We start from the raw sequence: 25,429 nt of genomic DNA, 5'->3' as shown, positions 1-25,429 counted from the left end.
CGGCCCTGCGCAGCTCACAGAGCGCGCGAGTGAAGCGCACGAGCAGTGATTCGGGACTGAGCCGCTGCGTGTCGTTTCCTGTAGTCCGCGCCGTTTTTCAACAGTCGCGTCACATGACCAACGTGGCATGACCAACGCCAGCGAATCAGGAAGGTGGATGTCACAGTGACGTCGTCCAATGACGACGTCAGCTAGAGCTCAGCACTGCGTTTCCTCGTTCCTCAATGTTTACACAGCACCGGATCAGATGAACTGGGTTGAATACGTGGGCCCTGGCGGATTCAAGTTGTTCCGCCTGTGGAGTTGTTTCCCGGCGTTTTAATGTGCACGGACAGTGCATCCGCGACGAAAACGAGACGGAAACGGTCTAATGTAATGTAAACACCACCTAAGCCTGAAATTAAAATGAAACCAAAATAAACATCTACAACACCTAATCTGCAATCATTTAAAACCAACAATTAAACATGTATCGAAATATCGATGAAGTCAGATTAGCTTTGTTCAAAAGGAAGAAAAAAAAAAAGAATTTTTCATTGGGGTTGATTCCCAGAAACACAAAGGTTTTCAAAATGTCTGTGATATTCTAGAGACTGCACTCAGTAAGGCATGCGTATGATTTATACAACACGACATGATATCTTGAATGGGACAGTCATACTGTCACAGTAGCGCTCATGCATTACACAAGCACGTCATGCCCTAATCTGAAATTCCCCAGCCCCAAAAAACCCCCATTACGAACAAAATATTGTCTTTGTCTGAGGAGTAGTAGTCGTATTCATTAATAACAGAGAGGACTGGGCAGCTTAAAGGAAAGGGGGTTAAATGACATGGGGGGGGGGGGGGGGGGGGCGCAGGGTCACGCAGGGACGCTTCGGTTAGCACAGCTGGGAAAAGCACAAAGACACAAACACTGAATGAGGGCAAAGCAAAACAGAATGGAGAGCAGCAAACACACACACACACACACACCCCACAGACTGAATACCAGCTACATGACCAAATAACATTCTTACAAAACTTATTTTTTAAAGCTGTTTTAGGAGAGTATAACAGGTTTGATGCAAATATCCTTGAACATTTATATGTACTCTGAACTGAATTCAAGTTAGAAAGTCAGAACGCCTCAGGCTACGTTTACATTAGACCGTATCTGTCTCGTTTTCTTCGCGGATGCACTGTCCGTTTACATTAAAACGCCAGGAAACGGGAATCCGCCAGCGTCCACGTATTCAATCCAGATCGTGTCAGCTCCGGTGCTGTGTAAACATTGAGAATACGCGGATACGCTGTGCTGAGCTCTAGCTGGCGTCTCATTGGACAACGTCACTGTGACATCCACCTTCCTGATTCGCTGGCATTGGTCATGTGACGCGACTGCTGAAAAACGGCGCGGACTTCCGCCTTGTATCACCTTTCATTAAAGAGTATAAAAGTATGAAAATACTGCAAATACTGATGCAAATACTGCCCATTGTGTAGTTATGATTGTCTTTAGGCTTGCCATCCTTCCACTTGCAAGTAGTAAGTGATATGCGCTGGGATCACACACACAGCGGCTCAGTCCCGAATCACTGCTTGTGCACTTCACTCGCGCGCTCTGTGAGCTGCGCAGGGCCGGAGTGCGCACCCTCCAGAGGGCACTCGCTGTTCAGGGCGGAGTGATTTGGAGCGCAGGATGCCTGCGGAGCCGAGCGTATCCGTGTATTGGTGTTGCTGTGTGCACACAAATCATGTATTGGTGTTGCTTTGTGCACACTAATCGTTTTAAAAACGTTAATCTGATGATCCGCTGATACGGTCTAATGTAAACATGGGCTCAGTTTACCCAAACTTTTCTATACAGCACAACTGCACCATTTCATCATTATGCCAGAAATGCGCTTTCGAGAATTCAAAGCGGGTCAATATGACAGCAAAATGCAGTTTCTATTTATCCCCCCCCCCCCCCCACACACACACACACACACACTACTGTAGTATAGTATTATACGTCCCATTGCCAAGCAAAGCCTCTTCTACATCAGGAATTTCATTTATCATCATCAAAAACATCATGCTTTCTGAACAGGAAGCAGGGAAGTCACCTACAATCCTGAGGTTACAGCATAGCAAACTGAAAGTACCTCAATCATTTTCAGTTACAAAAAAGGCGCCAAAGGAAAGCTCAACACAGCATCACTGATCCAAGACGTCCTTAAGCATTTTCACATCTTACATCCCCAATAGATCCCTTCACTGCTTTTACATGCATTAGCAGCTCAAGGTCACTGAACACTGTACAGATTCAGTAGTTCTATACTGATTGAGAGAGAGAGATGAAGCATAAAGACAGAAATGGTGTCGCTACCCAATCTGATATCACGCAGGACGAGATAGGATGTGGTTTCAGAAACACAAGCCTCTTGACAGCTGCAAGATTAATCTGCACACACAAAAACACGTTTGTATGTACTGCTGTTTAAGCTACTCACATGTGGGTCATGATTTTGTGAAGGAAGACCCCATCCACTAACTCCATGAACATGGAGAGTTTGTCCTCGGAGTTAGAAGTCAGCGGCCCAAAAGTCTTCACCTGCAAAAAGAGTAGAACTTAACTATGGCTACACAAACAGGGTAAAAGCATGAGAACAAATCACAATATATGTGTCAATCAACACCTCCAAACAGAGCAGCGTTCTCAATCTTACACTGAAACCTTGTGCAAAGCAGTTTGTCATTGGGCAAGATGATAAAATATTTCACAGCAACAAAGGCTAGAGGCTGAGGGGAGAAAGCAGCACGCAGTGCCACAGTGAAGGGGTCGTGGGAAGTTCTGCAGGTTTCATCAAATCATTTCAGTGGGACTACGAACGTCCCATGAAGACGCAGACACCATGCTCTGTGTAATGCAAGGTCAGATGGCTCCAAAGGTTTTTTTTTTCTTGATAGTTTAGACTTCCCTTTTCTGCGCTCTCAGATACTAAAAAAGTACCGTTTCTTGTCACTGGTGTGGTACTTTTATATTTTGTAGCTTTAATTTGCACATTATATCCAAATGTTGAGGTGAAATGTTCCTTTAAAAAAAGATAAACAGGCCACCATTTCATTTTTAGAGTAAAGGTAGACTACATGTACCTTTCTAGCAATAAAAACATAAGCTGTACTCTTGAGGGTACAACCCCAGGAACAACAAATAGTCCAGGGGTGGGTTTCCCAAAAGCATCGTAGCACAAAGATCACAGTTAAAGTGCTGATGACACGAACATGACTCTATGCAATTTCTTAAATAAACTATACAACATGGCAAACATGTTAGATTTCTGTTATAATTACGTGAAAAGAAGCTGTTGTTACGCGAATATCCAACTTTTAATTGCACAGTGCAAGAAAACTGGGTCCGTGGCTCGCGGCCATGTTGTGACGTCAGCGGAAGAACACGCTGCGGTTCACTGGCTGTTCTACTCTGGTTCTGCTCAATGGAAATGGCGCATGAAAACACCGGTGAACTCTCTAGTGCTAGCTCTTCCTCTTCTGGGAGTCTAGAATTGTGTTGATCTCTTCCGAATAGAATCTATGATAGCCTACCCTCTTTACCCTTTGCCTCTCGTTGCTAGGCGGCAGTTACGTGAAAGCTTGCGGCTTTCATAAGCAAATACATGACTGATATCACGCCGACTTTATGATTACATTTATGATTATCATGTAGAATCTATAGCTCTACGTACCTTTATCTTATGTCGTTTCACAACATGTTCTGACAGGAGGACTGTCTTTGGATCCGGCGTAGCTACGAGTAGTCCCCCTCCGGAATACTGGCAGTGTTGCCAGATTGGGAGGTTTCCCGCCCAGTTGGGCGGTTTCAAGTGCATTTTGAACATATTTTGGGCTGGAAAACTTCAGCAGTATCTGGCAACAGATACTGCTGACGTTTTCCAGCCCAAAATATGTTCAAAACCCACCAAAATGCACTTGAAACCGCCCAACTGGGCGGGAAACCTCCCAATCTGGCAACACTGTGTAGGCACTGCTGATGATAGTAACACACGTTTGTGCTGAACTGAACACCCAAGAGATTCTTTTAAGCTGGGAAGGGTGTCAAAACAATCCAAATCGAAGTGTTCAGAGCACAGGACGGATGTTGGTGAGGGCTCCCACTTGTCACGAGTGCGCCTGACTTGCTTCACCCACTTCACATGCAGCTCGGGATCTCTGGGAAACTTGAATAAACTTACCCCATCCTTGTGGGTTTTGGAGCAAAAGCCGGCAACAGAACTCGATTATATATATATATATATATAAAAATAATGTCTAATAAAAATACTAATAATGATAAACTGAACACCTGTCGCATCAACAACAAACTGGTAAGTTAGGAGGAAGGTTCCTTCACTGACGTCAAATAGCTCCTCCTCCTCCGTCTCCTGGGTGCTGCAGCCCCGTCAAATTTGCCCAAATAGCCGCGTTTTTTATCATAACTTGTAAAATAGGCGCCTTCGTGAATTAATATATGGATCATCGGGAATTACTTTTTATGTTATAAAACATCGCCAAAGATGTCAAAAATGTGTCATCAACACTTTAAATGGTAGCACGAGCATCATGATGAACACTCACTCTCGCTCTCCTGGTTAAGATGCTCTTAGCATTAAGAGGCTTTTGGGAAACCCCCCACCCCCCAAGTGCATAATAGACACACAGATCGATATAGAATTCTACATAGAACCTTTAAATTTTTTTATTTTTAAATTGGCAGTTCTTTGTTTCTTTTGTTTAGTGCGATTTTACACTGGATAGTAACTGGAGTGTACTTTGGGAATGCATCTCTCACACACACACACACGCACACACACACACATACACGATCACGTTAGTAATAAGTCAAGGTGAATTTCACCACATGACATCCTGAGGTTATATATGTGAACTCAAGTCTTCTTCTGGCTGCTCCCGATTAGGGGTCGCCACAGCGGATCTTTCGTCTCCATTGCTCCCTGTCTTCCGCATCCTTCTCTACACCTGCCACTTTCATATCCTCTCTTACCACATCCATGTATCTCCTCTTTGGCCTTCCTCATTTTCGTGTGCCTGGCAGCTCCATCCTCAACATTCTCCTTCCAACATGCTCTGCATCTCTTCTCAGGATGTGCCCATACCATCTCAGTCTCATCTCTCTTAGCTTCATTCCCAAGCTCTCCACATGCGCTGTCCCTCTGATGTGCTCGTTCCTTATCCTGTCCAACCTTGCCACTCCCATCGCAAACTTTAAAGTGCATATCACGGGTAAATTCAGGAGCAAGATCAATGTAATTCTCCTATTTTATATTAAACTTTGGTCAAATATCTGTCACATTTTGCATTTTGTGCAATTTTTTTACCTTGCGCAATACCAGAAAAAATCAGTTGAAATCAAGCCATTTGAGGCGAATTCGTCCGCCTCTGAAAAAACCTGCCATTTGGATTTCCCGGCAAACACTGATTTTCGTGACGTCACGTGCGGGACGCCTCCTTCTGAATCCTACGTCAGCGCTGGTTTATGAGAAAACGACCGTATTATTTACATGCCCGGTGTTGTCTCCGTCATCTTCACTACTTGAATCATCATCAAATCCAAACAGATGAAGCCCCAATTCTGACGTCTCATTATGTTCATCCAAAGGTGAAGTAACATTGCGCTCAGGTGACAATTCCATATTTCAATGCAAAATCGCTAGCTGCTAAACTTGGTCTACACAGACTGTGCACTGAAACCGTGCAAGCTCTTGCAGCCTGCTGGCGCTTCCGCAGGTGACGGCACGAATCTGGCTCCAGACTCCTTTGGGATTTTTCCAGACGCGTTTTGTTATTTTATTTTTTTCTGCTGTAGACAGATGGCCTTGTGCAAAATTACCCTTCTGGATGAGTGTGTAAAGGGAAATACTTTCATATAAAAATAAATAAATAAATAAATAAATACGAAATTGGTCCAGGATATGCACTTTAACATCCTCAACTCCACCACCTCCAACTTTGCCTCGTCTCTTCGTTAAGGGTACGGTCTCCAATCCATACATCACAGCTAATCTCACAACTGTCTTATACATCTTACCTCTCACTTTTGCTGGGACTTTTCTATCACAAATGACTCCTGAAATCCTTCTCCAACTGCATATGTGAACTCAAGTAAATACAAATAATGTGATCATACGTGAAAATGAAATAACCACGTGGGGGAATAATTTCAGGCATAACCAAACTAGTTATATGGGTGGGAATATACAGTGCTGAGTGTAAATGAGTCCACCCCCTTTGAAAAGTAACCTTTTAAACAATCTCTCAATGAACACAAACCATTTCCAAAATGTTGGCAAGACAAAGTTTAATATAACATCTGCTTAACTTATAACGTGAAAGTAAGGTTAATAATATAAACTTAGATTACACATTCTTTCAGTTTTACTCAAATTAGGGTGGTGCAAAAATGAGTACACCCCACAACAAATACTACTACATCTAGTACTTTGTATGGCCTCCATGATTTTTAATGACAGCACCAAGTCTTCTAGGCATGGAATGAACAAGTTGGCGACATTTTGCAACATCAATCTTTTTCCATTCTTCAACAATGACCTCTTAGTGACTGGATGCTGGATGCAGAGTGATGCTACTAGAGTAGAGTGATGCTACTGTAGTAGTTTTTGTTGTGGAGTGTCCTCATTTTTGCACCACCCTAATTTGAGTAAAACTGAAAAAATGTGTAATCTAAGTTATATTATTAACCTTACTTTCACGTTATATGTTAAACATGTTATATTAAACTTCGTCTTGTCAACATTTTGGAAATTGTGTTCATTGAGATATTTAGAAGAAGCCTTTATTTGTCACATGCACACTTCAAGCACAGTGAAATTCGTCCTCTGCATTTAACCCATCTGAAGCAGTGAACACACGCACACACTCAGAGCAGTGGCCAGCCACACCAGAGCACCCAGGGTTAGGTACTTTGCTTAAGGCCGCCCCACATCAACCTAACTGCATGTCTTTGGACTGTGGAGGAAACCGGAGCGCCCGGAGGAAACCCACGCAGACACGGGGAGAACATGCAAACTCCATACCCAGACCTTCTTGCTGTGAGGCGACCGTACTAACCACTACACCACCGTATCACCTCATCTCATTATCTCTAGCCGCTTTATCCTGTTCTACAGGGTCGCAGGCAAGCTGGAGTCTATCCCAGCTGACTACAGGCGAAAGGCGGGGTACACCCTGGACAAGTCGCCAGGTCATCGCAGGGCTGACACAGACACAGACAACCATTCACACTCACGGTCAATTTAGAGTCGCCAGTTAACCTAACCTGCATGTCTTTGGACTGTGGGGAAAACCGGAGCACTCGGAGGAAACCCACGCAGACACGAGGAGAACATGCAAACTCCACACAGAAAGGCCCTTGCCGGCCGTTGGGTTCGAACCCGGAACCTTCTTGCTGTGAGATGACCGTACTAACCACTACACCACCGTATCACCTCATCTCATTATCTCTAGCCGCTTTATCCTGTTCTACAGGGTCGCAGGCAAGCTGGAGTCTATCCCAGCTGACTACAGGCGAAAGGCGGGGTACACCCTGGACAAGTCGCCAGGTCATCGCAGGGCCGACACAGACAACCATTCACACCTACGGTCAATTTAGAGTCACCAGTTAACCTAACCTGCATGTCTTTGGACTGTGGGGGAAACCAGAGCACCCGGAGGAAACCCACGCGGACACGGGGAGAACATGCAAACTCCACACAGAAAGGCCCTCGCCGGCCGTTGGGTTCGAACCCGGAACCTTCTTGCTGTGAGGCGACCGTGCTAACCACTACACCACCGTGCATTGTTTAAAATGTTACTTTTCAAAGGGGGTGTACTCATTTATGCTGAGCACTCTGTGTGTGTGTGTGTGTGTGTGTGTGTGTATATATATATATATATATATAGATCACAGAATGACTAAAAAGCATGTGCACACTTGTTCACGTGATACAGTTAGGATAGCAAAAATAGTAAGAAGTACAGAATGGTTTAATAAGCAAATTTTTGAGAGGTATAACATAAAAATAGAAGCTTTAAAATGAGCCAAACCATCATTCATGCATCCCACAGACAGGTTTAGTGATCCTGGTGTTTCACCTGCAGTAATACTATAATCCAGTGGAATACAAAGGTCTGTTTTGAGCACACCCAGCAGCAGGTGCAGTGTTCTCCTTCATGTTCCACCCTCTATCTTTTCAGTGACTTACCCACACCACCAATGGGGACTCCATGAAGTTCGCCATCAGCTCCGACACAGTTACATCCATTTTGAGAAACAGCAAGAACTTCCGAAGGGGAGGAAAACAAAACACCTCAGTTCTCTAACACATGTCCCAAACTCCACACTGTTGCACAGTACAGGACAATACCGTGGTGCACAAAACGAAACCAAACTTTAAACACAGAAACATTTTTTATCCTTTACCCGCCAGAAATAATAATAATAATAAAAAAAAAGAGTCCAAAAAAAAAAAGCAGTCCAGAGTAGAAATAAAACACCAAGGTACTTTCCAGGCACTGGATGAGGAGCTGTTAGATGCTGCTTGATAAACACTCACAGCACCATTTCCTTCTGAGCCCCGGCCAATAAGCGAGGGTCCCACACAAAGTCAAGTGAACCGTTCAATACAGCCAACTAATAATAATAATAATAACCATAAAAGATGAAATATCTCATGCGTTTACTTCCCAATCCACAATCCAAACACGGAATCTCATAACATCACAAAGAAAAAGCAGTTACGGCCTGCAGTGCTGTTAAAGAATAAAGTTCACCTCCAGCCCACACGCTTCACTTGAGTTACTTTGTTGCCGAGCATTCAACCTGTGCTAAGCGTGAACAGCGAGGCACAATGACATCCCAAAGAGCCAATCAGAAAAAAGGCCCCGCCTTCGGATTGAAAGAGCTAACCAATGAGTAAGAGCCTGGAGGCGTGGTTTATTCAAAAATGACGTAACAAGCCAAACGGAATGTCAGGGCGCTCAAGTGTCCTTTAGCTCAATAGCACCCTCTGTTAGTCTCGGCTATGTTTCACGCCTGAGAAAAGTTAAGCAAACTTTTCCGGTCAGAGATGTTCATACACCTTCTCATCTCATCTCATTATCTGTAGCCGCTTTATCCTGTTCTACAAGGTCGCAGGCAAGCTGGAGCCTATCCCAGCTGACTACAGGCGAGAGGCGGGGTACACCCTGGACAAGTCGCCAGGTCATCACAGGGCTGACACATAGACACAGACAACCATTCACACTCACATTCACACCTACGGTCAATTTAGAGTCACCAGTTAACCTAACCTGCATGTCTTTGGACTGTGGGGGAAACCGGAGCACCCGGAGGAAACCCACGCGGACAACATGCAAACTCCACACAGAAAGGCCCTTGCCGGCCACGGGGCTCGAACCCGGACCTTCTTGCTGTGAGGCAACAGCGCTAACCACTACACCACCGTGCCGCCATTCATCTCATCTCATCTTCTCTATCCACTTTATCCTTCTACAGGGTCGCAGGCAAGCTGGAGCCTATCCCAGCTGACTACAGGCGAGAGGCGGGGTACACCCTGGACAAGTCACCAGGTCATCACAGGGCTGACACATAGACACAGACAACCATTCACACTCACATTCACACCTACGGTCAATTTAGAGTCACCAGTTAACCTAACCTGCATGTCTTTGGACTGTGGGGGAAACCGGAGCACCTGGAGGAAACCCACGCGGACAACATGCAAACTCCACACAGAAAGGCCCTTGCCGGCCACGGGGCTCGAACCCGGACCTTCTTGCTGTGAGGCGACAGCGCTAACCACTACACCACCGTGCCGCCGTTCATGCACCTTGTAAATTTCAAAATGCAAACCTAGACTGTCAGAGAGAGAAAGAAAAGAGCACGAAATTGTAGGCCGACGTTTCCTTGTGACTGAGGTGGTACACCTTCTGTACCTTTAGCGTGTATCTTTTACCTAGAAATGTGCATACAGTGCATCCTTTTAAAACTTTACTCCAAAAGGTCCATCTGTCCATCATCTGTAGCCGCTTATCCTGTTCTACAAGGTCGCAGGCCAGCTGGAGCCTATCCCAGATGACTATGGATGAGAGGCGGAGTACACCCTGGACAAGTCGCCAGGTTATCGCAGGGCTGACACAAACAACCATTCACACCTACGGTCAATTAGCCTAACCTGCATGTCTTTGGACTGTGGGGGAAACCCACGCAGATACAGGGAGAACATGCAAACTCCACACAGAAAGGGCCTCGCCGGCCACTGGGCTCAAACCCAGGACCTTCTTGCTGTGAGGCGACAGTGCTAACCACTACACCACCATGCCACCTACTCCAAAAGGTCCATCCATCCATCCATCCATCCATTATCTGTAGCCGCTTATCCTGTTCTACAGGGTCGCAGGCAAGCTGGAGCCTATCCCAGCTGACTATGGCCGAGAAGCGAGGTACACCCTGGGCAAGTCGCCAGGTTATCACAGGGCTGACACAAACAACCATTCACACCTACGGTCAATTAGCCTAACCTGCATGTCTTTGGACTGTGGGGGAAACCGGAGCACCCGGAGGAAACCCACGCAGATACAGGGAGAACATGCAAACTCCACACAGAAAGGCCCTCGCCGGCCACTGGGCTCGAACCCAGGACCTTCTTGCTGTGAGGTGACTGTTTTAACCACTACACCACCATGCCGCCTACTCCAAAAGGTCCATCCATCCATCTGTCCATTATCTGTAGCCGCTTATCCTGTTCTACAGGGTCGCAGGCAAGCTGGAGCCTATCCATCTGGGCTAGAACCCAGGACCTTCTTGCTGTGAGGCGACAGTGCTAACCACTACACCAGTGCTAACCACCATGCCACCTACTCCAAAAGGTCATTACAGTCTAATGATATACCTTCTGTCTTTTACAAAGGTGCATACTGTATCTAGTGTCCAAATTTCCACCCAAAGGATATTAAAGGTTGTCTGCAAAAAAAGATGAGTGCCACCCCAGCAACAAGGAACTTTATAGTTTAGTAAGCCTACTGTTTTGTTTTGTTTTCTTTTTCCTGAGTGAAAGTACCAGTGAATTAAACCATGAGTAAGATTCTGTACTGCACTTTATTTTGCTATGTTTAGCACTCCATCACTTATATAGCTGTTGATTTTGCAAGTTTTCATAACCCTTCATTGCTAACCTCCCATATCTGCAGTGCTCACATAACAGGAAAGAAGTAAAATAGAAAAGAGAGATTAGTGAATGATAATCAAATATATCAAGCACTGAGAGGCTCTGGTTGAAATTATGGATTCTCTGAGTTGACTGGCCCCTCAGAAAATAGTATGATGCCAGTCACCATCCATCCTCTGTAGCCGCTTATCCTGTTCTACGGGGTCACAGGCAAGCTGGAAATTCCACACAGAAAGACCCTCAATGGCCACTCGAACCCAGGACCTTCTTGCTGAGGCAACAGTGCTAACCACTACACCACCATGCCACCACCAGTCACCAAAGAGAATCCATAATTACCGGTACCTCTCAGTGCATGGTACGGTATATTTGATTTATATCCCTCATCAAAAAATTCTAAACTACAAAGTATGAGAAATAAATCTGAAAAAAAAAAATCAAATTGCTAGGCATGATCATTAGACATAGATCTACACACACAGAAATGCTCATGGAGCCACAGCCATGACTTGAGTCAGCCGTATGGCTTGAAATTGTGACGTCAGCTCATGGTATATCCAGGATATACCATGGCTGACTCACACCATATATATCACTATATAGTGAGTTCGCCATTTTGTAGTGCTGTTTGAATGTATAGTGAGAATTATTACACCCTATATAGTGGACTCATAGTATCCCACAATGCATTGTGAAAAGTAGTGTACAACCGATGGTCACTAACCAAGCAATATATACCATCATGCATTGCGGTCGCGCTGAAAGAAAAGTTGTAAAAGCTGTTTCATAAGGACTGTTAAGTATTTTAGATTGAGTATAGCAGTAGTTTGTTTTTCCTTATGGCAACAGGCATGAGACAAATTTATAAGTTGTGGCGTGAAAATGGCAATAATATTGTCTTGTGTTGGGGTGAATGGACGGAGGAAGAAACACATAAACATGCATTCAAGTACAATTAAAAGTAGTAAGAGAATAGAAAAAGCTAAAAGAGAATAAGACAGATAAAATACAAGAATAAAAGTTACAGTGCAGAGCAAGAAATTAATCAAAAGCCTCAAATTTGATTTAATAAAAGGCAGCAGCAAAGAAGAAAGTATTCAGCCTTGATTTAAAAGAACTGAAAGATGCAGCAGACACAAAGTACTTTGTATTGATTAATATGGGAAATATGCTCAGTATAATATGTATTTATCACAAAAATACATGCATGTATTTATTATTTTGAAAACCCACCAGTCGACTGATCTGGCACGTTTTAATTGTGCGACAGTGGTAATGTAAATAACAGCGTGGCAGAGTAGTGTCCGAAAGTGTTTTTTCATTTTACCAATGAGCTCACTATATAGTCCTCTATATAGAATTCCCTAGATAGTGAGTAGGGAGTAGTGAACGAGTGAGTGATTTCGGACATAGGGATAGACATGAGTGTTTTACTGGGAAATTTTGTGCCCCTCACAAAATAGTACTATGCCAGTCATCTCAGAGAATCCATAATTTTAACCAGAGCCTCTCAGTGCATGGTATATTTGATTAATACAGCGCCCTCCACAATTATTGGCACCCCTCGTTAAGATATGTTCTTAGGCTTCTAATAAATTTTTTCTTTTTTAAAAAAAAATATATAGGACAACAGTGCAAAAAAAAAAGAGAAAAATCCAACCTTTAATTAAAGTGCATTTATTCAGTGGAGAAAAAAAATCCCATATTAAGAAATAATTCTTTTACATGAAATCATGTGTGCCACAATTATTGGCACCCCTGATGTTAATACTTTGTACAACTCCCTTTTGTCAACAAGACAGCACTTAATCTTCTCCTATAACATTTCACAAGATGGGAGAATATAGAGAGAGGGATATTCGACCATTCCTCATTGCACAATCTCTCTAAATCATCCAGAGTCCTGGGTCCTCTCCTATGCACTCTCCTCTTCAGCTCACCCCACAGGTTTTCAATTGGGTTGAGGTCTGGGGACTGAGATGGCCATGGGAGGAGCTTGATTTTGTGTCTGGTGAACCATTTTTGTGTAGATTTGGCCACATGTTTAGGGTCATTATCTTGCTGAAAGACCCAGTGACTACCCATCTTCAGCTTTCAGGCAGAGGCCACCAGATTTTGATTTAAAATGTCCTGGTATTTCAAAGGGTTCATGATGCTATGCACCCTAACAAGGTTCCTGAGGCCTTTGGAAGAGAAACAGGCCCACAGCATCACCGATCCTCCCCCATACTTCACAGTGGGCATGAGGTGCTTTTTCGCATACTCATCTTTTGTGATGTATTAGAGTGTTTGTTGCCAAAAAGCTCTATCTTGGTCTCATCTGACCAAAGCACATGGTCTCAGTTGAAGTCCCAGTACTGCTTAGCGAACTCCAGACGTTTACATTTATGCTTGTAAGTGAGAAAAGGCTTTTTCCGTGCATGCCTCCCAAACAGCTTGTTGGCGTGTAGATAGCGCCTGATGGTTGTTATGGAGACTTTGTGACCCCAAGATGCTACTCTTTGATCCAATTCTCTAAAAGTGAGCTTTGGAGAACTTTTTACTTCTCTTACCATCCTCCTCACTGTGAGTGGTGGCAAGATAAACTTGCATCCTCGTCCAGGCTTGTTTGCCACTGTTCCAGTTGTTTTAAACTTCGTGATGATCCCTCTGACTGTAGATATGGGCAGGTGTAGGCGAGTGGCTATTTTCTTGTAGCCATTGCCTGACTTACGAAGGTCGACACACATCTGCCTTACTTGAACGGTGTGTTCTCTTCTCTTTCCCATGTTGAAGAGTGGATAAGAGAAATAAGCCTCTGTGTCACATCATATTTATACCCCAGGGAAACAGGATGTGCTGAATTACTAATTAAAGGTTCCTAGATACTCTGATCAACTTTATAAACTACAGTAGAAATGACAGAAATGCTTCAATTACATTTATTTTCTAGGAATTGTTATGGGTGCCAATAATTGTGGAACAGGCGATTTTATGAAAAATAATTATTTCTTAGTCAGGGATTTTTTATTTTTTTTATTCACTTGAGTTAAGGGTTACATTTTTTTCTACAATTTTCAGTGTGAGATTATGCTTCTGCAATAAAAATGTAATTTATTTTAAGGCTTTTAACACATCTTAACCAGGGGTGCCAATAATTGTGGAGGGCGCTGTATATCATCTAGTGTCTTCTCGTATTCAAACAGTATATTTAGAATGACAGGCTGTTTTCCAAGGGAAGAAAAGGAGGAGATACTGTTCTGCAGATCTTAGTTGCTCCCATTGCGATGCCTGTACATTTTAGTGTGCTTCCTGCTCTATCACACCCGCATCAGTTCAGAAATGGTCAGTTCATTGAGCTGATTAGTTGGGTCAAGTGTGTTATGGCGGGGAAAACAACAAAATACCACTGCATTAACAGGAACGGATGGAAATACACCTGTAAAAAGAGACATTTAAAACAATTCAGATTTGATCATGTATTATTTATGCATAAACATATAATTTTATACCCTTTCCCTGAAAAAAAAACCCCTAACAAATACCAGTCTTTACTTTCTTCTTTTCCTCTCACATGGCTTCACTTCCTCTTATTGTATGTTACATTCAAATTGGTGTTACACATTCTTTCCATATATGTTCTGAAACTGAATGATTGCTTTGAACATCACTGACCTAACATTATATTCTCAAGTCTTTACAAAACATAGTATTAATGTGATATGGTTAAAACAACAGACATAATGCATGCTTTTGATAGCTGCTATAAATTTTAGATTAGTCAGTAAAGAGCCTATTAGCTCTGTGGCATGTACTGTAATAACATAGCACCATATTAAATAAACACATCCATTCATGCATTAGAAAAAAAAAATGACACAGATTAGAGGCTCTGGACAATTCTTAGCACACTTGCTATCTTGTTTCGTCTAGCAAGGTACCATTTTAGTATAGTGTAGAAAGTTATATTTTATTTTATAAGTTATATTTTATTCTATGGGGGGAAGCTAAACTTATAAAATTAAACAATTTAAAAAAAGTTTGTTGACCACTGTGCTTACTGCACTTGTATTAATTCTATACAGTAGTGTACAGTGAATAAACTAAACCTCCTGAGTGAACCCCTGTATGGCTAATTGGCTTTTACAACAAATTCTGTAATGTCCACTTGTAAATTGTACATTGTACAAGTTCCAACACAAACAGCACAGTATCACATTTTACAACCATTTCAAGAAGTATGGCAAATTGAGAAAAAGATTAATACACGACTATAAAACTACTCTATAATATTCAGAAAGCATGCCCAAAAGATGATCAAGTAATGCAAACAAACAAACAAACAAACAAACAAACAGACAAACAATCAATCTTTGGTTGAGTGTGAAACAGCATTCCTGTGCTTTTGTCTGAAAGTGAATCCGGTTTGTTTCAGGGGAAAAAGAAAGTGGACCATAGCTACAGTTCACTGGCATACATACAGGCACGAGTGTAATTTTCAATCATAGAAATTAACATAATGTAAAAAAAAAAAAAAGTGAATATAAAATCAGTTCATTTCTCCACCAACCCACTGTCTGTCCTCTGTGGTTCTTGCTTGCTCTCGCCGAGGTCCTGATCTCTTAGGGTCCCTTTCACTTCTTTTTGGTGAACAAAGTAAATCTCTTCTCCTTTTCCTTCTTTGCAGAGGGAACTTCAGAGACAGTGGAGGATGAAGGAGGGGGCAAGCTCTGAGCTCGAGGTTCTGAAGGCCCTGCTACTGGTTCCTCTGTCATATACTCTGCTGCCTTCTCTATGGCCTGAGTCCAGCTCTTCAGGTCTTCCTGTAGAAGTGGTGTCACCAGGAATATTAAAATGACTCGTTTAAATTTTAGACACAAGCAGCTGAAAGCAAATTTTACACTGTTGTGGCACTGCTTTCCATACGCTCTCAGGAAATAAAGTACATTATTGTACCTTGAGGGGTACAATGGCTTGTCACTGGGGCAGTACCCTCTAAGGTACTTATTTGTAACTTTTATATACTGCTTAGGAACGTGTGTGTACCTTCCTGGCCCTACACATCTTGAGGTCCAATAATAAGCCCTGGGGGTACATTAGTGTAGATTGTACCTTGGGGGACAGAAATGGACTTCTACTGTACCTCTATTTCTATCAGTGTACACTTTCTTTAATCAATGTGACATTTTACAGTGAACACATGCCAAGCACAATTTTTCACTTAAGTTGTACTTCAGTCGTATACGTAACACGATATTTTGCTATATTATGGAGTGTATATCTATTATTTACAATTACAATACATATTACAATCCATAATCTGCATCAAATTAAAGGGAAAAACCCCCAAAGTGTCTTAGTAAGCTGTTGGGCCACTACAAGACTCCAACACACCTTCAGTGTGCTTTGACACAGAGTCTATATCTTTTTGGTACTGGATACTCCCTCCACTGGTGCTTGGTGATGGTAGTAGAGAGAGCATTTCCCCTAACATTGGGCGTATGGTTCTCCTTTGGTTATTTGTTTTGGAAACCATTTCATAATGTTCTGGGAATGTTCTATTTTGGATAATAACGTCAGCGCTGTTCCCAGAACATTCTGTGAACTTCAAAACAGATCATTTGCTTATGATTATATGATAAGCAACAAGGAATATTCACCAAAGGTAATAAATGTTATTCACAAGATTATGTATACATGTGTATACAGTAGCAGTCAAAAGTTTGGACACATCTACTCATTCATAGGGTTTTCTGCATTTTGACTATATTCTACACTGTAGAACAATACTGCAGACGTCAAAACTATGCAATAACATATGGAACATATATGGAATTATGTGGTAAACAATAAAAGTGTTAAAAACAAAATATGCTTCATATTTTAGATTCTTCAAAGTAGCCACCTTTTACCTTGATGACACTTTGTAGACTATTGGCATTATCTTAATGCGCCTCGTCAAAAGTTAATTAGTGCAATTTCTTGCCTTCTTAATGCGTTTGAGATCAAACAGTAAATAGTAAATAATAAAAACACAGTAAATAGCCCTATTCCACAACTATAGTAATCCATATTATGTCAAGAACTGTTCAACTAAGTAAAGAGAAACAAGTCCATCATTACTTTAAGACATGAAGTGAATTTTAATTCATAAAAATAAAGAAAAACATTTTTTTAAAAAACATTGAATTAGAAGGTGTGTCCAAACTTTTGACTGGTACTGTATGTATGTATGGTTTATGCATACATTTTCAAGTCAAGTCTAATTTATTTTTATAGCACTTTTAACAACAGATATTGTCGCAAAGCAGCTTTACAGAATTTTAGTGACTTTAAACATGAGCTAATTTTATCCCTAGTCTATCCCCAATGAGCAAGCCTGTGGCGACGGTGGCAAGGAAAAACTCCCTCAGATGACATTTTCAGCTCTATATGCCTCTTGGACAAAGGTTTTTTTTTTTCTTTTTGTTTTTGAGAGAAATCATTGGTGTCTCTCTCCCTTCTCTAATGGATATATATAACTCCCGCCTCACCCGCAAAGCCATCAGGATTGCAGGTGACCCCACCCACCCATCTCACAGCCTCTTCAGCCTGCTGCCATCGGGGAGGAGACTGCGGAGTCTCCGGGCCAAAACCAGCAGGCTCAAGGACGGTTTCTTTCACCAGGCAGTCAGGAGGCTCAACTCCCTCCCTGTTCTGCCCCTCCTCCCCCCTCTGCCCCCTGCCACAGATTCTGCTCACACACCCGCCTGCACCCCCTTCAGCATCTGACATGTCATCCTCACAGTTTCCCAACACACACACACACACATCTCATCGTTCATTAACGCACTGAACTCAGGGACCGCACATCTCACTTTACCTCGCTCATTTGCACTATTCCGCACCACCTCATCTTAACAGCTGCTAGTTTGTTTATACTGCTTATTTCATGTTTACCTGCTATACCTCAAGTGCCCTTGACTGCTTATTTTGTGTGTGTGTGTACACACTACCGTTCAAAAGTTTGGGGTCACTTTGAAATGTCCTTATTTTTGAAAGAAAAGCACTGTTCTTTTCAATGAAGATCACTTTAAACTAATCAGAAATCCACTCTATACATTGCTAATGTGGTAAATGACTATTCTAGCTGCAAATGTCTGGTTTTTGGTGCAATATCTCCATAGGTGTATAGAGGCCCATTTCCAGCAACTCTCACTCCAGTGTTCTAATGGTACAATGTGTTTGCTCATTGCCTCAGAAGGCTAATGGATGATTAGAAAACCCTTGTACAATCATGTTAGCACAGCTGAAAACAGTTGAGCTCTTTAGAGAAGCTATAAAACTGACCTTCCTTTGAGCAGATTGAGTTTCTGGAGCATCACATTTGTGGGGTCGATTAAATGCTCAAAATGGCCAGAAAAATGTCTTGACTATATTTTCTATTCATTTTACAACTTATGGTGGTAAATAAAAGTGTGACTTTTCATGGAAAACACAAAATTTTCTAGGTGACCCCAAACTTTTGAACGGTAGTGTATGTATATATGAGTGTTTAGTCTACGTCTAGTTCATATCTAGAGTGTTTATACTGTTTATATTGTCTGAGTGTTTAGTCTTTATTTAATTCTTATCTAGTGTTTACACCGTTTATATTGTCTGAGTGTTTAGTTTATACTCTTTATTTATACTGTTTATATTGTTTGTCTCAGTGTTTAGTCTATGTCTAGTTCCTATCTAGAGTGTTTATACTGTTTATATTGTTTGTTTTTTTCAATTATTCTATTTTTATTTTTATTTATTGCATTGCGTGTTTGCACCGTGGGTCAGAGAGGACTGAAATTTCATCTGTGCTGTATGTCGAGCATGTATAGCATATTTGACAATAAAGTTGACTTGACTTGTTGGTTGATTTAATTAGTTGCAATGATAAAACAAACCAAATACCATATGAGCGGCACGGTGGTGTAGTGGTTAGCGCTGTCGCCTCACAGCAAGAAGGTCCGGGTTTGAGCCCCGTGGCCGGCGAGGGCCTTTCTGTGTGGAGTTTGCATGTTCTTCCCGTGTCCGCGTGGGTTTCCTCCAGGTGCTCCGGTTTCCCCCACAGTCCAAAGACATGCAGGTTAGGTTAACTGGTGGCTCTAAATTGACCGTAGGTGTGAATGTGAGTGTGAAGGGTCGTCTGTGTCTACGTGTCAGCCCTGTGATGACCTGATGACTTGTCCAGGGTGTACCCCGCCTTTCACCCGTAGTCAGCTGGGATAGGCTCCAGCTTGCCTGCGACCCTGTAGAACAGGATAAAGCGGCTAGAGATAATGAGATGAGATGAAATACCATATGAACCAAAAGTGTAATTCACTCTGATTCAGAAGCAGTTAATGGCCTACTAAGTGTGCAAACACTCTAAAGGTTGCCAGAATGTTTGGAGAATGTTCTTCGCATCATCACATGTTTTCACAGGGTTACTTTAAAGTTATAAGGACATTAAGGGAATAGCAATAGCACTCACTCTGATGACCGTTGAAATTGAAACTTCATGACAATTCTAACTGGCACAGAATGTCATGGACAGTGTTCAGGTATATTTATAAGCTGCCACTCAGAACAGATATTTGCATTTTGAATTTGCATGCTGCATCCAGTATAAAATGAAAAGCATTATCGAGAGGTTGTGCCATGTGTCGCTTCTGATATAAAATAGACTATAGGATTAAAAGTGTATTCTGGGAAAGAACTGACCTCATCTTTACACTGGAATAGGTATTCACTTCCATCTCCAAGCCTAGAAAATGCAGAAAACAACAGAGGATCGGTTCATGTTTCATTCCAGATGGCTAAATAAAGAATCTGTTTGCTTAGGTTTCAAATAAGAATTCCCAAGACACTGACTTCATTTCAACTAGTTACTGTTGCACATAACTGTATACAACAGTTCAAAAGTTTGCCTTCACCACGGTTTTTGAAGATAACAATCCTAAACACAGGTAATTTTTTTTTTCAAAAAGTTCTGCCATTTACACTACCGTTCAAAAGTTTGGGGTCACCCAGACAATTTTGTGTTTTCCATGAAAAGTCACACTTTTATTTACCACCATAAGTTGTAAAATGAATAGAAAACTTCTATTTTGAAGTTTTAGCTTCAGAAACTCAATCTGCTCAAAGGAAGGTCAGTTTTAAGGCCAATTTATGCTGACAACCCAGTCCTCGCAGATAGCGTCGCAGACAGTGTCTACGTAGCCCCCCCACCTTCGCAGACGCTCTGCGTGCACCTCTCAAAAATTGTGACCACCGCAGAAGCCTCGCAGACAGCGTCGCAGACAAGAGGGCTCTGATTGGTCCACTCTACATCCGCTGTACACGCACTTCCGCTTCCCTAATTTCCCGGTTTGGTTTGTTTTCACGACCGGCATTTTTAAAAACACGAGCGAAGATGGAGCAGCATGAAGAGCGGTTGATTGAGGAAGTACGTACATCTATACGACTCCAGTTCTAGTCATTATAAAAAAAAAGTTCTAGTCATTATAAGTAACTGGAGGATAAACACTCCACTAACCACACCCACCAACTACTCCTAGCGACTTCGCGCCCCCTTGCGTTGTGCCGGTGAATAACATCACGCACGCCTATACTCCCCGCTCAACGATAAATTACAACTGTCTGCGAAGAGCTATCTGCGAAAGCCTTGTCGCAAGAGCATGCAGAGGCCTTTATTAGCCTGGGCCCGCCCATCCTAAGTGTGACGCAACATGGGGGGCTGTTGCGAACTTGTCTGGCGAGGCAAGCTATCTCCAGCTCTTCCAAGATCCCGAAAAATCGGGAGCCAATCAACTTTGAGCATCTCCAACGGCCCTGGGTAGAGGCGTGTTCAAGGCACTGACGTAGTAGAACTGCGACCGGAAGCCATAGATTGTTTACAGAATCTATGCCGGAAGCGCTTCATTCACTAGAAACATTACGAACATGGAGCAGCGGCAAGCCTTTGACACAGCGGTAGATGCTGTATTGAAAGCATTCAACGAGAAGTTCTCATTGAAAACGGAGCAAAGAGCAGCCCTGGAGGTATTTATTGAAAGGAAGGACGTTTTCGCCTTGCTCCCGACCGGCTTCGGTAAGAGTTTAATCTACCAGTTAGCCCCGCTGGTAGCCAAATCAATGGGGCTCAGCGAGAATCCTATCATTGTGGTCGTCTCGCCTTTGATCGCGCTATTATCGTCCTCTTCCTCTTCAGCTCCTCCTTCTTCTTCTTGTTACTCAAGCAGTTTCCGTCGCGTCACATACGTCAGAGGAAAGAGTGATGTGATTGGTTTAAGCTTCGTCACAGCCTTTTCTGGCTTCGACCAGTAGCAAACTGAGGCATTTCAGGGAGGCGGGTCAACCACGCGCTTTGGGAAACGGTTGGGCTTAATATCTATGCCAGACCAATGCTCGCAGAGCTTTGAAGTTGCGTTAGCCAGACTACAGTTTTATAGCTTCTCTAAAGATCTAAACTGTTTTCAGCTGTGCTAACATGATTGTACAAGGGTTTTCTAATCATCCATTAGCCTTCTGAGGCAATGAGCAAACACATTGTACCATTAGAACACTGGAGTGAGAGTTGCTGGAAATGGGCCTCTATACACCTATGGAGATATTGCACCAAAAACCAGACATTTGCAGCTAGAATAGTCATTTACCACATTAGCAATGTATAGAGTGCATTTCTGATTAGTTTCAAGTGATCTTCATTGAAAAGAACAGTGCTTTTCTTTCAAAAATAAGGAAATTTCAAAGTGACCCCAAACTTTTGAACGGTAGTGTACATTTCAACCTCTTGGTATCTAGACTTGAAGACAGACTTGTGTGACATCTGGCAGAACTGTAATAGATATACGGCCAAAGATTTGCCAAGGAACCTGGCAAAGAACAGAAGTGTCAGAAATGCTGGCTGCAGCTATAAAGACAAGGCATGGGGTTGCTATTAGACAATATTACTATCACATTCAGAAAGGGAACTACAAACCTTTGAATTGACATCACTGGTTTCTTTCAATAGTTAAAGCTAATCACTATTTTACCTTATTTGTGGCTTACAATTCTGCTTTGTCTTCTTCAGTCTGGTTTAAGGTTAAGCAAAGGTCTCGTGCATGTAATAAAACACTGTGACTAATTATTCTTTTACTTGGGTTTGATAACAAACAGTACATTCTGCTAGACTTACCGCAGTTTAAACACATGCTTCTTTTTCTTGTAATTGGTCAGAACCTCGCAAACAGCATTGTGAAGTGGCAGCGGGTTTTCTCCATGATATGTAACACTATGAGCAAAACTTTTTGCATCCTTGTAGGCTGAAAGCTGGCCAGGTTTTAAAACAAAGTAGATGTTGCTCCAGGATCTGAGATAATAAGACAGAAATACAATGTTTTGATGTTGTATGACAGCTTCTTCTTCTTCTTTTTTTTTTAATAAGAGCAAATTTTAGATCAAGACAGCACCTGTACATCAGCTGAGGACAGTATACATTACCTATTGGCTGCTTTTTTATTAGGTCCCTCCATCTCATGTTTACGACTGAGGGTTCCGTTCAGCAGGACTGGCTGGGACTGTGGAGACATGATGGGGAGAGTGGCAGCCTGCTCTGCCTCTTTGGTAGCCATAACACCACTCTCCTGAATAGCTGAAATGATGGGCACCACTGAATCCCCTGCAGTGCTATCTCCATGGCCCGAACTGGGATCTACTGCTGCCATGCCAGACTAAACACAAACACAGGCATGTAAAAAAAAGAAAGAAAGAAAGAAAGAAAAGTTTTGATAAATGGTCATTAAAACGTAGAGATATAAAATAAAAAGGATATGGAATGGCAACGTGACAAAGTTCACTGACAAGAGACTGCTCTTCAATTGTGTCCAAATGTGAGGACTCTTCAGCAAAGCCTGTGTCTTCCCTCCTAACAGCCAAAAGTACAGCGTTAATGAAATTAAGCTGTGGACCATAAACTGTCCATAAAGGTTCTGACCTGAACTCTATTTTACCTGCTGTCCTTTTCCTCTTCCTGTCTGTACTGCTGCAGTTCCTGCTGCTTTCTGATTTCAAGACATTCAAGCTAGAACAAAAAACAAAACAGTAATTATATGCACACCTTCTCTTATACGTACATACATACACACAGCTTTAATGCCCTTACTGTTGTAAGGCGCTCCAGTGCAGAGAATCGCTCCTCCCAGGTAGCGGTGGACTTCTCAAAGGTCTCATGCCTCTTGAGAAGTTTCTCTACCTCATCCACTGATTCACCAAAGTCCTTACTGACCACATATGGCTCCTGAGCTATCAACCAGGCTTCCGCTACTGATGCGTCCCGGGCAAACTGGCAAATTTCTAACACTAGGGGGAGACATTAGCAATAGTTTACAGGCTTTCGTACAGGAAGGCGACCTAATGAAACGTACGTGAAGTGCTAAACAGAAGTGATGATGCATAATTATGTTTGCATAATTCAAGAACACATACACAGGCTAAGGTAGTTCCATGTGTTCTCCCATTTACTCGACATTTCCTTCCTCTTCTCAGTTAGCTGCATCAACTTCTCTTTGATCTACAAGAGACACGACAATGAAAAAGAAACAGAAGAAAATGACAAATTTGACAAATCGGTCCTCTACATACCCTCATATGAAAGCTCAAATACTGCTGGATCTAATTACCTCGTCTGAGTCCCTGTGCTTCTGTGCTAGTAGAGTCTGCCCTAAGCCCACACAGTCAGTAAACTTTGGCCTACGACTCTCAATCTCCACATGGATGTCTTGGTGATATTTCATTAGCAACTCCACTGATGACACATCTCTAGAGTTGAGCATAGGATGCACACGTTTAGAAACATTTTCACAATTCATAAAATTACTTTTGGAAAGTAGCAGCTCACCTGGGTTTCTCCTGAGTTTCTATTTGTTGGATGATGCTTTCCATCCAGGCCATTAGGTCCCTAACCATGGTGAAAAAGCGGAACTTGTTTGCCGTCTCCTCCAGCTGCTTCCTTCTGCCCGCACAGGCAGCCAGAAGACCCTTCCAGGCATCTACCACCTCTTTTTCTGTTGCCTTGATGGCGTCTGCCTGTAATCCAGCATACTGGGCATGCAGACGAGCTGCAGTGTCCTGGAACTGCTGTACCTATACATATATGCCAAACAGAGTGGAATTAAGATGGATGAAAGACTGATAGTTCTCAAAAGAGTCCAAAGGTACAGTAAATAATCATATTAATGATGGTAATGTAATCGTCCATCTATCCATCCATTATCTGTAACCGCTTATCCTGTTCTACAGAGTCACGGGCAAGCTGGAGCCTATCCCAGCTGACTATGGGCGAGAGGCAGGGTACACCCTGGACAAGTCGCCAGGTCATCACAGGGCCGACACATAGAGGCAAACAACCATTCACACTCACATTCACACCTACGGTCAATTTAGAGCCACTAATTAACCTAACCTGCATGTCTTTGGGCTGTGGAGGAAACCGGAGCACCTGGAGGAAACCCATGCAGACCCAGGGAGAACATGCAAACTCCACACAGAAGGGCCCCTGTCGGCCACTGGGCTTGAACCCAGAACCTTCTTGCTGTGAGGCAACAGTGCTAACCACTACACCACCGTGCCGCCGGTAATGTAATCAATTCTTATTTAATATCTGCATAGTGATTTACCTGCTTTCCTAGGGAGCTGATATCTCTCTCAAATGTAGCATGCATACGATGGAAAGACTCTGCTTTGCTGAAATCCTCTCCCAAATCTTCTGGAAGCTCTTTCTGTTTCTCCTGGATCTGGACTAACAAGTCCTTGCCATCATAAAAGTACCTAGGCAGCAGAACGGGTTATAACCTTTTCTTCTACAGTATATTGCAGAGTAAAATTGCATCTATATACTCAGGAATGCACATGAAATCTTACTCATTATTTCTATATTATCTTTATTGCCTGCTGGATAGACAAAGTGTGCAAAACCTTGTGTATTAAGAAGTATTTATTGGAACTGATTTGATGTTATCCACAACAACTTACTTAAACAGGTCATAAGAAGAAGTGAGGAGCTGTGTGCGGGTGTCGATGAGTTCCAAGAGGTCTGCCCAACTCTCGTTAATTCCGTCCTTCCATTCAGCCATAGTAGATGATTCACTATGACCAGCCTCGATCAGCTCATCAATGGTGTGATTCACAGTGTCCACCTGCTCCTGTCCCACAGTTCCGGTCTCCCTGGCAAACTCCCTGAACTTATCCCTCAGCATCTGAGTGTC

The 25,429-nt window shown here is 42.7% G+C and overlaps 2 protein-coding genes across 8 annotated transcripts in view; both read right to left on the bottom strand.

Annotated features, from left to right (window-relative positions):
* The window catches only part of ccdc88c (coiled-coil domain containing 88C), a 122,558-nt gene extending 113,711 nt beyond the window's left edge, over positions 1-8,847 (bottom strand). For all 3 annotated transcript variants that reach the window (XM_060934193.1, XM_060934194.1, XM_060934195.1), the window contains exons 1-2: positions 8,244-8,847; positions 2,478-2,578 (exon numbers count right to left, since the gene is read on the bottom strand). In XM_060934193.1, coding sequence (XP_060790176.1) covers positions 2,478-2,578; positions 8,244-8,303 — 161 coding nt within the window. In that variant the 5' untranslated portion in view covers positions 8,304-8,847. The remainder of the gene's footprint in view (positions 1-2,477; positions 2,579-8,243) is intronic.
* Positions 8,848-14,209: 5,362 nt separating this feature from the next.
* sptb (spectrin, beta, erythrocytic) overlaps positions 14,210-25,429 on the bottom strand; it is a 43,199-nt gene continuing 31,979 nt past the window's right edge. For 2 of the 5 annotated variants that reach the window (XM_060934191.1, XM_060934187.1), the window contains 13 exons: positions 25,197-25,420; positions 24,842-24,992; positions 24,064-24,308; positions 23,846-23,984; positions 23,652-23,736; positions 23,329-23,525; positions 23,177-23,247; positions 23,028-23,091; positions 22,668-22,897; positions 22,363-22,536; positions 19,905-19,947; positions 19,113-19,254; positions 14,651-16,009 (listed from right to left, as the gene is read on the bottom strand). In XM_060934191.1, coding sequence (XP_060790174.1) covers positions 15,882-16,009; positions 19,113-19,254; positions 19,905-19,947; positions 22,363-22,536; positions 22,668-22,897; positions 23,028-23,091; positions 23,177-23,247; positions 23,329-23,525; positions 23,652-23,736; positions 23,846-23,984; positions 24,064-24,308; positions 24,842-24,992; positions 25,197-25,420 — 1,893 coding nt within the window. In that variant the 3' untranslated portion in view covers positions 14,651-15,881. Of the gene's footprint in view, positions 14,626-14,650; positions 16,010-19,112; positions 19,255-19,904; positions 19,948-22,362; positions 22,537-22,667; positions 22,898-23,027; positions 23,092-23,176; positions 23,248-23,328; positions 23,526-23,651; positions 23,737-23,845; positions 23,985-24,063; positions 24,309-24,841; positions 24,993-25,196; positions 25,421-25,429 lie in introns of those variants that run through there. The other 3 variants (XM_060934192.1, XM_060934189.1, XM_060934190.1) reach the window with 2 other exon arrangements.

Source organism: Neoarius graeffei, chromosome 11 (genome assembly GCF_027579695.1).
Source record: "Neoarius graeffei isolate fNeoGra1 chromosome 11, fNeoGra1.pri, whole genome shotgun sequence".
NCBI lineage: Eukaryota > Metazoa > Chordata > Actinopteri > Siluriformes > Ariidae > Neoarius > Neoarius graeffei.
The sequence above is the reverse complement of the archived record's forward strand: the minus strand, read 5'-3'. Positions and strand labels throughout refer to the sequence as shown.